The sequence below is a fragment of the Caretta caretta genome, chromosome 7, assembly GCF_965140235.1.
Source record: "Caretta caretta isolate rCarCar2 chromosome 7, rCarCar1.hap1, whole genome shotgun sequence".
In the NCBI taxonomy this organism is placed as follows: Eukaryota; Metazoa; Chordata; order Testudines; family Cheloniidae; genus Caretta; species Caretta caretta.
This window is the reverse complement of record NC_134212.1, coordinates 113481975-113495593: the sequence shown is the minus strand read 5'-3', so window position 1 is coordinate 113495593 and position 13619 is coordinate 113481975. Positions and strand designations below refer to the sequence as shown.

At 47.8% G+C, this 13619-nt stretch overlaps 1 protein-coding gene across 5 annotated transcripts in view; it reads left to right on the top strand.

Annotated features, from left to right (window-relative positions):
- The first annotated feature begins 10294 nt into the window (after window positions 1-10294).
- Window positions 10295-13619, top strand: part of ATRNL1 (attractin like 1) — a 1055790-nt gene continuing 1052465 nt past the window's right edge. For 2 of the 5 annotated variants that reach the window (XM_048857035.2, XM_048857036.2), the window contains exons 1-2: window positions 10295-10439; window positions 11212-11632. In XM_048857035.2, the coding sequence (XP_048712992.1) occupies window positions 11352-11632 (281 nt within the window). In that variant the 5' untranslated portion in view covers window positions 10295-10439; window positions 11212-11351. Of the gene's footprint in view, window positions 10440-10605; window positions 10857-11211; window positions 11633-13619 lie in introns of those variants that run through there. The other 3 variants (XM_048857032.2, XM_048857033.2, XM_048857034.2) reach the window with 3 other exon arrangements.

Genomic DNA, 13619 nt, shown 5'->3' with positions numbered 1-13619 from the left:
GCTTTCTAGTGTCAAAGACTTAGCAAGCTACAGTCTTTCCTAAACAGCTTTCTCGCTTACATCAAGCTCCCAGCATCTCCAACTCTCCAAGAAAGAGGGTCCAGTGTTCACAGAATGAGAGGGTGCTGTCTCCTTGCCCCCCTAAGTGATGGGTTATTTCCTCTTCTTTTTTATAATGCAGTACACCTTTGAAAGTATTCAAGTGTGTCCCCAGATAACGTTTTTCTCCTGTGTTGCTATTCAAGACAAGTGTGTCACTAGCTTTCATAAAATATCTTTCTTGATACACTTTGTATACAAGTTTGTTGTACTATAAGTCAGTTGACTCAATTGTTTATTCTTTGGAGTTCAGACCCTCTGTCCTCCCCCAGGGGTGTCTGGACCCTGATTGTCACAGAGGGCAGTGTCCATTTCCTCCAGCTGACTATAAGATATCCCACGACTTAGTCATCTGAGTATCTTAATCAACTCCATGTTGCCAGTGAGGGATTTCAATATCCACGGTTTGTGCCTGGCAGATTTCTGCACACCGCCAATAATGGCATATATATAATCTTGGGGAAAGGACTGTATGAACCTTTGAATTTGTGAGGTTGGTGTAGTCTCTTTTGTATCCCATGTAAACACCTTGAGGAAGTCTGAGAGATATTCGCATTGAGGTGTAATCAGGGGTGAAAGTAAAATTTCTCTTACTGGTACGGGGGGCAGTTCTCCCCTCCTGAAGGGGCGGGGCCTCAGGCAGAAGGGGCGGAGCAGGGCGGGGTGGGGGACTCCAGTGGCGATTTAAAGGGCCCGGGGCTCTGGCCGCTGCTGCTACCGCCACAGTGGCCAGAGCCCCGGGCCCTTTTAAATAGCTGGCCCTGGGGTAGCTGCTCCTTTTGCCCCCCCATCGGCTGCCGCGGGGGCAAAAGGGAGAGGGATGTTACAGCGCTGCCATGGCAGCGCTTTAAGCAGGGTCCTTTTGCCGCAGCAGTGCTTTAATGTCACTACCCTTTTTATGCCCCCCCCCCCCATCCGTGGCTTTCACACACTTTAAAGTCAGCGGTACGGGCCGGTACAGGCTGCTACTTTTTACCGGTATGCCATACCGGCCCGTACTGCCTTAATTTCACCCCTGGGTGTAATCATTATCAAAACTCTCTGGCTGTGGAGGCCATGGTTGATCAATGTTGGATTTCTTCAGATCCAACCACATGACCACAGCACATTTACTTCAAGACCCCATGGTCTTCTGGCAAAAGTGCATCCAGTTCAGAGTCTATTCTTAGATTCTCCTTAATTAACATTGCCGCAGGAAGGTTATCTGGTATTACCATGTTTTGGCATTATTATCTGATATAACCTACAGGCTATTACTGAATTCTGCTTCCAGTTTTCTCTAAACATGTTTCTTTGTTTGTGGCTTGATTTCCCCCCCCATAACAAGAGAACTCATACTAGCCACCAATTTCTGTGAGAGATTCATCATTGATACAACACAAGGCTTTGAAAACAAATCAGTGTAGATATAATTGAATAGCCTATCCTATGCTTCTTTTTCTTTCATAGAATGCATGATATCATCATCTTCATGTTGACAACACTTGTGCTTATCTATTGGTCTTGTTTTGTAGGCTCTACAATAAAATCTGTGATAGTGTGCTTCTGCTGCTCCCCACTCTCCTGATGCAACAGCCAATATCTTTCTGTCCATATTTTCTTTTGCTCTCTTCCATACGGTCCTATCTGACCTGAGATCTACTGTTTGACACAGTGGCTCTCAGGACTTGGTTCTTTTCATGTACTTTGATACGTGATCATAAAAACATACAGACTTATATATACTCTGGCGGATGATGATACCATTCCCCTTATTGATTTGTGTGATTCATGGCCAATTTCTTCACTGCAGCTGGAAAGTTTTGCTTATTTTTCAAGCTGTGGCAGACTTTTCTTGTGTGTGAAGATCTTTTAACAATTTAGGTGATAAAATATGTTAGGTACTTCTTTGGTGTCTTTTATATTGCATAATGGCAGCACCTTTTTGGATCTCTATGGCTCTTAAAAGATTCTTCCATGATTCCAGGTCTCTTGGTTTGGTTAGATCTGTGAAAGGAGCCTCCACATCAGGTATCACATGTGTTTTTAGACTTATGCTCTGTTTGTGGGTGCTCTTTGGGAACCACTGAATCAGATTCCATTGTTCTTTCAGTAATCACAACTGCATCACAGTTGTGAAGCCAATAAAGGGACAAACCCATAAATCTTAGGTTACAGTACCTTACTGTGTACAACTAACTAAAAGTTGATTTTAAGTTGAAAAATAATGGTAATGCCTGTAGAATCAAAATATTTTTTCATGTGAAGCATGGCTCCCCTTTTGGGTTGTTGGCAGTTGCCCCTGCAATGGCTATGCACATTTGTCTTATTTGCATAGTTATTATTTTAATGGAAACCATAATTACCCAAAATTGGTGAAGATGTATTCCTTTTTAATCAACCTTTCCTGCTCCATACCCATTTTTCACCCAATGTGCTTACCCTTACATATCCGGTTTCCATGGAAACAAACCTAACTCTACCTTTAAGCTATGATGCAGAAAGGTCCAACTCATATTTTTGTAATGTGTATGCATGGATCTTTCACAAAAAAAAGATGGGAACTTGCTCATCCCGATGATACCAAAAGTTGTCTAGCTCATGGACTATATCATAGAATATCAGGGTTGGAAGGGACCTCAGGAGATCATCTAGTCCAACCCACTGCTTAAAGCAGGACCAGTCCCCAACTAAATCACCCCAGCCAGGGCTTTGTCAAGCCTGACCTTAAAAATATCTAAGGAAGGAGATTTCACCACCTCCCTAGGTAACACATTTCAGTGTTTCACCACCCTCCTAGTGAAAAAGTTTTTCCTAATATCCAACCTAAACCTCCCCCACTGCAACTTGAGGCCATTACTCCTTGTTCTGTCATCAGCTACCACTGAGAACCTTTGGGCTCCTACTGCCTGGATGCCACTCCACGCCCTCCCACAATAGTTTAAGGTGCACAATATAGTCCTGTATGTAGGTAGAAACTCAGCATTTTTAGCTGTTCTGCTATTTGGCCTTAAATGTCACAGTAAGTTTTTTCCTCTTATTGTACTAGCGCCCTAGCTTTGTATAGCAATAGCTTTAAAAGACTTTGTATTTGTTGCCTTGGCTTTTTCTCTCTATTGCAGTGCTTCAACTTTTTGTGTGGGTTACCCTGCCTACCCCCATATCATAGACTTTAAGGTCAGAAGGGACCATTATGATTGTCTAGTCTGACCTCCTGCACAACGCAGGCCACAGAATCTCACCCACCCACTCCTGTAACAAACCTCTAACCTATGTCTGAGCTACTGAAGTCCTCAAATCTTGGTGTAAAGACGTCAAGATGCAGAGAATCCTCCAGCAAGTGACCCGTGCCCCACGCTGCAGAGGAAGGTGAAAACCCCCCAGGGCCTCTGCCAATCTGCCCTGGAGGAAAATTCCTTCCCGACTCCAAATATGGCGATCAGCTAAACCCTGAGCATGTGGACAAGACTCACCAGCCAGACACCCAGGAAAGAATTCTCTGTAGTAACTCAGATCCCATCTAACATCCCATCATAGGCCATTGGGCATATCTACTTCTGATAGTTGAAGATCAATTAATTGCCAGAATTAGGCTATCCCAACATATCCTCCCTTCCATAAACTTATCAAGCTTAGTCTTGAAGCCAGATATGTCTTTTGCCACCACTGCTTCCCTTGGAAGCCTGTTCCAGAACTTTACTCCTCTGATGGTTAGAAACCATAATGTGTGTCTATTACAATCTTTAGTCTGTAATTGTAAGAAGAGCATCCTGCTACATTGGAATCATGTTCCTGAAGAGGTTTGTTCAAACTCTCTCCTGTAGCATCACTTGGCTGTGCTGCTACAGCCGTGCCACTAAAAGGCGTGCAGTGTTTCTGCTGTTTGTCAGGAGAAGAGAGCTCTCAGGCCGACAAAAAACTTCCACCCCCAACGAGCTACACTACATTACACTGCACAGCTTTTAGCGATATGGCTGTGTCGCTACAGCTGTGCGGCTAAAAGTCATGCAGTGTAGCCACTGTTTGTTGGCTCTCCTGCCAACAAAAAACTTCCACCCCCAACGAGCGGAGTTTGTGTTGTCGGCAGGAGAGCGCTCCTGCTGACCAAGCACTGTTCACACCGGTGCTTGTCGTGGACAAAACTTTTGTCTTTCGGGTGTGTGTGTGTGTGTGTTTTAACACCTCTGAACGACAAAAGTTTTGTCTTTTTCTTGCCAATGTAGACAAAGCCTTAGAGTCTCTTCTTTATCTAAGCTTAAATGGTTCTCTCTCTTTCAGTAACTTAAAACCTTTTCCGGATGAATGAGTTAGTCACATACTTACTTGCTTTTGATTTCCATATCAAACACTTGAGAAAGGAATGATTCAGACTATTACACATCCAAGAAAAGTGGAATATCTTACAGTCCTACATGTAATGATGGAAAGAATTGACAGCTCTGCCTTCCCCTAGCAGATACATTTGTTAACTCCTACTGATAGAAAAATTCCTCATCAAATTAGAGTACCAGAGAACCAGTACTGGTGTCTGCATATCTCTCATTCACTAGGATTATGAAAACTATAATGAACTGAAGTGATGTGATACACAACACCCAAAAGGTTTGTATTCCTTCATTTGCATGGATGGCCAGTTACTGTTCAGCTACAGAGACAGCTGTCTGACCTGTCCAATTAGCAAATGCATGTTTCCTCCTTGCTTTTCTCCTATACCCAGAAACCTCTTTAGAGATCTTCAGTTATTTTAGCCACGGAACTCGACTGTTTTGGTCAATAGGAATAAATCTTTCTATTTTTTCTTAATTTCCCAAGTCTTATGACTCCCAATATATTTTTTTCAGTTTGTCTCCCAGCATAGCTCCTGCAATTCTTGTCCATAAGTCTTCTAGTTGACTATCAAAAATATAACATCCTGATATACTTTTCATAATTTTTCCTTTCCTTTCTATGTACTTTTCATACATATACTTGGGAGGGAAAATTGGTGTTTAATGAATGAACAAACATACTGCTGGAATACTGATAATTGAGCTATTGAACAGTGCTCTTGGTTGTTAAAGGGCTGCAGTGAGCCTTTGGAATTACCTTTGCTTTGATTGACTGCTTTAAAAACTTGGCTGGCTTCCATAAATCTGAAACAAAATCTACATCAGATGTTCGAGAAAGATGGAGCAGTTTTTCCTGCTCTGTTCCTTGGCATAAGGGGAGTAGGAAGAATCAAGAGAGAATGCTGAACATGGGCTGAAGATTATTTATGAAGGTCTCTTCCTTCTGCATTGAACAAAAATTTTCATATGGTCTGAAATGAATAACTGATCTTTGAACTCCAGTTGTATATTGATACTTAATCTTAAATTAACTCAGTTGTTGATCTCATATCACTCCTTAACAGTAGACGGTTGTTCAGTAGACTTAATGACATTTCATTTGGCACAATTAACAGACTGTTCGGCATAAATTCAGGATTGAGCTTTTTTCATAAAGTATAAAGCAGCAGCATAATTTCCATTTCCTCACACATTGCTTGAACTCGCTGATTCATTACAAAACCCATACAAAGAAAGATGTTTAATAATGAAGAAATGGGCCTGAATCAGAAAAACAAAATTATCTATCTAGACTTGGTTAGTGGGGCAGTGTGGTCCTGGGGATAGAGCCCTGGACTAAGCTCAGAGGCTCAGGTTTTATTCATAACTCTGCCCTGCTGGTGTGACCTTGGGCAAAACACTTTACCTCTCAGCCATGCTGTATTTGTCTTGTCTATTAACACTATAGGCTTTTCAAGTCAGGGACTGTCTTTAACTATGTATATGTGCTTAGCACAATGGGCCCCTGATCTTGGTTGCGGCCTCTATATGGCCACCCAACATCTTGACAGATGAAAGATGCGATAAAGTCTGCCCATCAGTGGTGCTTAGCAATGGTGTGGGAAAAAAGCCCAATGCATGAGCAGCAAACCTTCTCACAGAGGCTAGAGGTCAGCTCACCAGACAGAAGTTGAAACATACTCTACTTCCTGGCTTGCCTGTGGGCCTCAGTCTGGGCACTCTAATAGTTCTCCATGGTGACTGCACCAGTCTCAGCCCGGCTTCTCCAACCTGAACAATTGTGGGCAGGATTTTTCTTGTTGTCAGTGGGAATGCTGAATTTCTTGAGTCCTTGCTTGGCCTTGTCGCTGTATTGAAGCTTTGGCCTTTCTCTGCATTGCAGGCTGTTCTTAAGTTGGCCATAGAGCACAGCCTTCAGCAGATGATCTTGAGGCACGTGCTCCACGTGTCCCAACCAGCGAAGCCTGTGAACGTCCAGCATAGTCTGCGTAGACTGTAGGCATGTGTGCCCGGGGGAGTGAAGCTGTAGAAAAGCCTTTGCCCTTCCCTGTGCCCTCAGTGCAACCATGTGCCTGCCTGTCCCTTGCCAATGGGTTTGGATGTGCAGGGAATTGTTTCTCCCTATGAACAGCTAGGCTGGGAGCCTGATGGCGCATCAGGTGCATTCTACGCTTTGTGCCAAGGGGCTCCTGGTTCGATGCCAGCCCAGTCTTGGGCAGAAAATGCTATGCTTAGCAGGCTCTGCTTGGGGCTGGGGCGGACAGGAGTGAGAGCTCCCAGCTATCCCCTTCCTTCTGGCTGGGAGACACAGGAAGGGGGAAGAACAGGTCATGGTGCCAACTCCCACAAAGTCTCTCACCAGTCTGGCAAAATACAAAGCCTTTCAGAAAAGGCCAGCCCCTACCATAATACAAATAAGAATAGTAATTGAGTACTATATCCATCACTGTGGCATCTAAGTGTGGTTAGATGTTTGGCTGCATGTGTTCCCTCTGTAAGCTATTCCAGCTCTGTGCAGGTAGCTGGCACAGCAGACCTCGAATGAACTGCCCAGTGACCACAAGATCCTTTAAGGTACAAAGGTACCAGTCAAGTTTATTGTCGATGTGGCATGGTACTAGTACCTTCAGGGCTGTCCCTAGAGCGGTGCAGGGCCCTCCCCACTAATTTCCTTGCTGTCTGACCAGCATGCCCGTCTACCCGGCTGCCACTCGCCTCCTCAACCCAGCCCCACCGCCGCCTGCCTGCTGCTCTCCTCCTTGCTGCCTGCCAATCTGCCTGCTGCTTGCCTCCCTGCTAGTCTCCTTGCCATCTGTCTGGCGTGTCTCACTCCCTCGTCTGCCACTCTCCTCTTCGTTTGCCTCCTCACCCTGCTTACCCACCCGCCTCAGGCCTCGCCTCCCTGCCCGTCTCCTCACCTGAATATCGGGACAAACGGAGTCCCGATCGTACATCAATCGTGACGCAGAACAAAGGGCTAAATATCGGCATAGTCCTGATTTTATCGAAGTGCGGGGCCACCCCAAAGCACAGGGCCTGGGGCGGTTGCTCTGATTTGCCCCACCCAAGGGACGGCTCTGAGTACCTGTACCCCAAAGACTCTACCAGACCACTAATACGTGTATGCCTGTAACAATGGGCCAGCTTAGTGAACGGCGGGACTTTCTGTTCCTCCCTAGGCTAGACAGAGAGACTCCCTTTGAGGCTTCATTTTATACAGCAATTCAAACAAGTTACATATTGCCCCTTTGACAGGTTAGTTACTGCCCCCTGACGTGGGGTTTTACCACCCACTACCTTGTACATGTTGGTTCAATCAAAACATCTTTATCCATTATACTAGGGGCGGGCAAACGTTTTGGCCTGAGGGCCGCATCAGGTTTCTGAAAATGTATGGAGGGCTGGTTAGGGGAGGCTGTGCTGCCCCAAACAGCCAGGCATGGCCCAGCTCCACCCCCTATCCGACCCCCCCCACTTCTTGCCCCCTGAGGGCCCCCTCGGGACTCCTGCCCCATGCAACCCCCCCTTTTCTCTGATGGCTCCCCGGAACCCCTGCCCCATCCACACCCCCTGCTCTTAGTCCCTTGACTGCCCCTGGAATCCCCACCCCTAATCGGCCCCTGCCACCCCATCCAAACCTCCTCCTTCCTGACTGCCCCCCCGAGACCCCTGCCCCATCCAACCACCCATTCTCCCTGACTGCCCCCCACTGCCCCATCCAACCCCCCCTCTCCTTCCTGACAGCCCCCCCCCGTGACCCCTGCCCCCATTCAACCCCCCCGTTCCCCACTCTCTGACTGCCCCGACCCCTATCCACATGCCCGGCCCCTGACCACCCCCAAACTCCCCTGCCCTCTATCCACCCCCCCCCATTCTGTGACCCCTTACCGTGCTGCCTGGAGCACCGGTGGCTGGCGGCGCAGCTGCACCAGGGCAGGCAGCCGCGCCGCGCAACACAGAGCACTGGGTCAGGCAATGGCTCTGCAGCCCAGCCGCCCAGAGCATTGTGCCAGCAGTGCAGTGAGCTGAGGCTGCGGGGGGGGGGGGGAGCACTGCGGGAAGGGCCGGGGGCTAGCCTCCCAGGCCAGGAGCTTGGGGGCCGGGCAGGATGGGCCCGCGGGCCGTAGTTTGCCCACCTCTGCATTATACTGTCATCCTGACCTTATCTTTTAAGAGAGGTCAGCATGTTCCTGTTATATTTAGGGCAGCGGCAGGAAGAGATGTTTGTACAGTACTTGGTATTGGGGTATTCTGGTACCTGCCTTCTGGAATGTGTTTGCGTTAGTGTCCTGTGCCTAGCCTTTTTTAGGAATGTGTGTGGTGTTTTTTTTTTATTTTTTTGCAAAACCAGCCCTGATCTTTGCCTGGTTCTGTGAGCAGGGCTTGCCTCTTGCTCACAGCTTGACTTTGCTTGATAGTAGCAAAGCATTGACCACTACCTTAGTTCAGGCCTCATACCAGGCTTCTGATACAAGGCCTTATATTTCAGACTCCCTTCCTACTACACTAAGCACTGGGATCCTTTCAGTCTCCTGGATTTTGGGGAAGTTCAGGTCAGCATATGAGTCAAGAAAAGATGGGCCTGTCTCTTTCATGGGCTAAGGCATAAAACCAAATATGAATGTCACTGAATTTTTGGAAAGTTCAGATTTGGATCTAATTTGAGAAATTAACTTTGTCACTCAGGTTCATCTCTTTCAAAACACTAAAAATAAGAGAACTGGTTTTCCTTTCACACAATTTTTGTTACATCAGACATTGTTTACATGCTTATATTGCCTTGAGTGCAGGGGATTTGTCTAAAAGACCTCTTGAGGTCCCTTCCAGTCCTACAATTCTCCAGTAGGGTGGAGAAATATCAGACTCTAAATCAGACATTGCTTCAGTGATTAATATGGCCTTTCCTAGGCTTCAGGATCAGAGGGGTAGCCGTCTTAGTCTGTATTCACAAAAACAACAAGGAGTCTGGTGGCACCTTAAAGACTAACATTTATTTGGGCACAAGCTTTTGTGGGTAAAAAACCACTTCTTCAGATGCATGGAGTGAAAATTACAGATACAGGCATAAAAATATATTGGCACATGAAAAGAAGGGAGTTACCTTATGAGTGGCCAACCAATGTTGAAGGCCAATTTAGTCAGGGTGTATGTGGTCCACACCCAATAATTAATGAGGAGGTGTCAATACCAAGAGAGGGAAAATTGCTTTTGTAGTGAGCCAGTCACTTCAGCCAGGCTTCAAGCTGGTGTAACTTTGAGTAGGACATTATACAGGGCAGGGCTGGAAAGAAGGTGGGTTGCTTTAAATAAAATCAATAAAAAGCTACGGTTTGTAGCTGCTCATAAGTTTGGACTATTGGAGAGATGGATAGTAGACGGAGTGCGGGTGAGATCGTGACTGGAACATGGTAAATTACGGTAGTTCTGCAGTTGGTGGGTGTTTGTTTTGAACGCATTCTAGAAAATGTGGGAAAATAAGAATGCAGTAAAATTACACTGATACTGAGAAAGTCACTGTACTTTGCTCTTACTTTCGTGTTACCGCCTTTTTAAAAAAAAAAACAAAAAAAACCCCCCTGGTGTTAGAAACAAGAATGGCTTTCCTCCTTCCTATCCAGCGATAAAAGAGGAAGAGTAGCCCCTGAATAAGGCAGGGCACTCCGAAACAAGAAAACATGGTGTGGTTTTTCCCTTCAGCGTGTCATAGCGGTTGGAAATATTTGTGAAAGCCTCCTCCCCGTGCTCATCTGAAGGTTTGCAAGACCCGCTTCACTTCGTGTTTAACAAGACGACAAACCCGTGCGCGCAGTGCGTGGTCCCGCCCCCGTGCAAACCCAGCCAACGCGCTGTGCCTTTAAGGGGCTCGGCGGCTGCACATGCTCAGCTCTCCTGGTGGGGTAGTTGGATTGTCTCGTATGTGAAGCAGCTGCAGCAGGAGCAGCAGCAGGGTAGCTGGGAGAAAGCATTGCAATCCCAGCCCTTTCTTTAGCATGGAGGGGAGGGGTTTCTCTTGACCGGCAGCCGCCCGCACAGGTTTATTTATTTAATGGGGAGCGCGGGCGGGCAGAGGTGTTTGGGACAAGGGAGCTGGCCGAGGGCTACTGTGAAATAACCCCCACGCTCCAGCTGTGTGTGGGGAGGGCGGGGCTGTTAGTCCGCATCCTTCCCAGGGCAGTTGCTCCAGCGGCGGCGGCGGCACCATCATCAGCCTGGGCTGGTGCCGGAGCCGCGCGCGCGGCGGGCAGATTCCTCCCGCGAGGAGCTCGCGCTACGGGCCTGGCGGCGCGAGCGGCGGCTCCGGGCGGACCAAGGGAGGAGGAAGGGGGCGGGTAGGCATCGCACCGGCCAGGCGGCGCCGAGCGGCGAGTACAATGAGCCCTGGAAAATGGCTGCTGGGAAACTGTCAGCCGGGACAGCGGCCGGCTACTCCCCCCGTGTAGGGGGAACGGGGTGTGTGTGTGGGGGGGGCGGGCAGATAACCGCTCCCCGCCCCTCCGCTTGCGGCTGGATCCCCCCGCTCCCGGGCCGCCGGGCTGGGGATGCGGCGGAGGGCTCGGGAGCGCTCAGTCCCCAGCTGAGGGGAGAGGAGGCGGCCGCTGCCTCCCCGCTGCTGCCCATGGGGGTGTCCCGTTATCAGCGGCGAGGGGGGAGCTAGTGAGGCGGAACCGCGCGGTCACGAGCCGGCCGCCCCCCACCCCCCCCCGGGTGGAGGAAGGGAGCGGGGCTGCGAGGGCCGGGCTCTACCTCACGGGTGGCGGCGGCGGCGGCGGGGTTGGCTCCTCCTGACAGGATTAATTCTCTCCAGGACGGTCTCCCAGCGGCTGCGGGTGGGGGCCGCCCGCAGCCTCCCTCCGTGCCGCCGTCCGGCGCGGGTCGGGTGGCTGCTTTCCCGGCAGGCGGCGCTGGACGAGGGGTCGGTACCGGGCCGCCCGTCCGGCGGCGAAGATGGACCTGGGGCGCGGCTGGCGGAGGGTGGCAGGCTCCCCTGCGCCCCACGGAGTCTGGAGACCTGGTTCCTCGTCCTCCTGCGTCTCCGCCTCGCTGCTGGATATGAACAGCTGGCTGCTCGTCTACGGCGTCCTGTACCTGGTGCTCTGTGCCCAGGTGTCCCAGTCCAAGCCCTGCGAGAGGACCTCCTGCTTCTCCGGGCGGTGCGTCAACTCCACCTGCCTCTGTGACCAGGGCTGGGTAGGAGACCAGTGCCAGCATTGCCAGGGCCGGTTCAGGTAAGTCTCTGCTTAATGTGTGATCATTCTCCCCCCCCCCCCCCCGCACCCCTTCCTGCACAGGTGCCTGCTGTGTTTCGCTGAGCCTGGCATGATTTTGTGGGTGTGTGACTGAAGAAGGTTACAGAAGTTGGAGATGGAATAGGACCACCACATAAGTCCACCCCCTCTCTCCCGCAGATATGGATCAGATGTTGAACTAATGAATACAGATTTAAAATTTTTATTAAGGCTAATGTTAAAATGACACACAGGTTAAGGAAAGAGAGTCTGTCTAATACTGCTGTCCTCTCTGGGACCCTTATGAAAATGACATGTGTCTCCAGGGGCTTCCCTACTGAAGGCAAAAATGTTAATACATTTGAATGATTTTCCTTCAGGGGACTAAAATCTTTCTCTCATTCCACTCCTCCTCCCACCAACCTTCTTTCAAGTGGTCTAACAAGACAGGCATTAATTAACACACACCTAGCATCATATACACATGCTTTCTGTTCATTATTGAACAATATGACATGGGTTAATTATGGCTCTTTGGGAAGAGGAGGTGGTGTTGAGGTGGTGATGCTTAATTTATGAAATCCCCCTGCCAGGGCTGAATGAGTCAAAGAGACTGAACTATGTTTTCTCTCCTGAAAGTGGATTAATACATGCTGACTGGACGGTGTGGGGAAGGATACACTGATATGTTTCGTGATTTATCTATTCTGTGGATACAATGGAAGACTGAGTGTCTAATGCTGTCACTCTGCTCATTCCACAAGCTTGCTTAAAAGGAAGTTAGCATAAGCTCAGTGGACAAGATACTAGACTGGGAGTGAGGTGACCCATGTTCTGCTGCCAGTTTGCCACTAATCTGTGGCATGACCTTAGACAAATCACTTAACCTCTCTGTTTTCTTTTCATATCAGATATGGCTAAATTATACTCACCCTTTCTTATGAAGCACTTTGAGATCTACAGCTGAAAAATACCATATGATATCTAGTTAACAATAACAATGTGCTTGATATCTGTCAGAGGCAACATCACAAATTATTTTCCAGGGGAATTAAAGAGAGAATACTGTCAACTAAATTATTTAAAACCTATTTAGATTTGGGAAAAGTTTTTCTCTTTTGGCAAATGAAAGCTAAACAAGATGGCTTCCATATTATCTTTAATAATTATGAATGTTAAAAAAATGTTTGATTCTGGGTGCAGGTGAGCATACTTTTCAGGCAAACAAGTCACTCTAGCCAGCGTGTCTTGCAACTGTTCCTTAAGTGAACTAAAGTAATGTACCTGTTCTGGGAAGAGCAGAATTTGCCTGAGAACTTGATGTTCTTGTGTTTGTTCCATTAGTGATTTGTTGACTGATTGGGAAAAGGGAGGACAAATATGAAAGGTGGAGATATTAAGCTGTTTCATCTGCATGCTGACTACACTTAAAATTGATATGCTAAGCATGTGTGAAGGATTTGGGGTTTTGTAACTGGGCAATAACCCTGGAACCATGGGCTAATTGTCAGGATGATTGTGAATGACAGGAGGGGAAGCCTCTGTGGATCTTCTTTAGGTACGATGATCAGCAGTAGACATGCTTTTAGAGCCAGGAATGCCTTGCTTCAAAGGGATTATCTATATCCTGAGCTTGATGCCAGTCACAGCATATCCTAATAGTACAAGGGCTAGGTCAAACTTTAATCTTTTGATTAAATTCCAAAGCTTGTAATTAATGAATATATTCTCTGATGGGTTACTAAAGCTGATGACACTAGAATCTCTTTAGGCATTAGCCCTTAGAGGGATTTTCTTGATTATTTAGTATTAAAGCATTTGTTGTTTGTTTACATCAGTTGCAGTTGTCAGGTGAACTTAATGGGAAGAAGCATGACGGTTACATTTTGCCTCATGGCACTCTGCTCAATTCCAGTAGAATGCTAAGAATCCATCCCCACCTAGAGGAAGGTCTAGTTGCATATTAAAAGGTCAACATTTCCTTAGC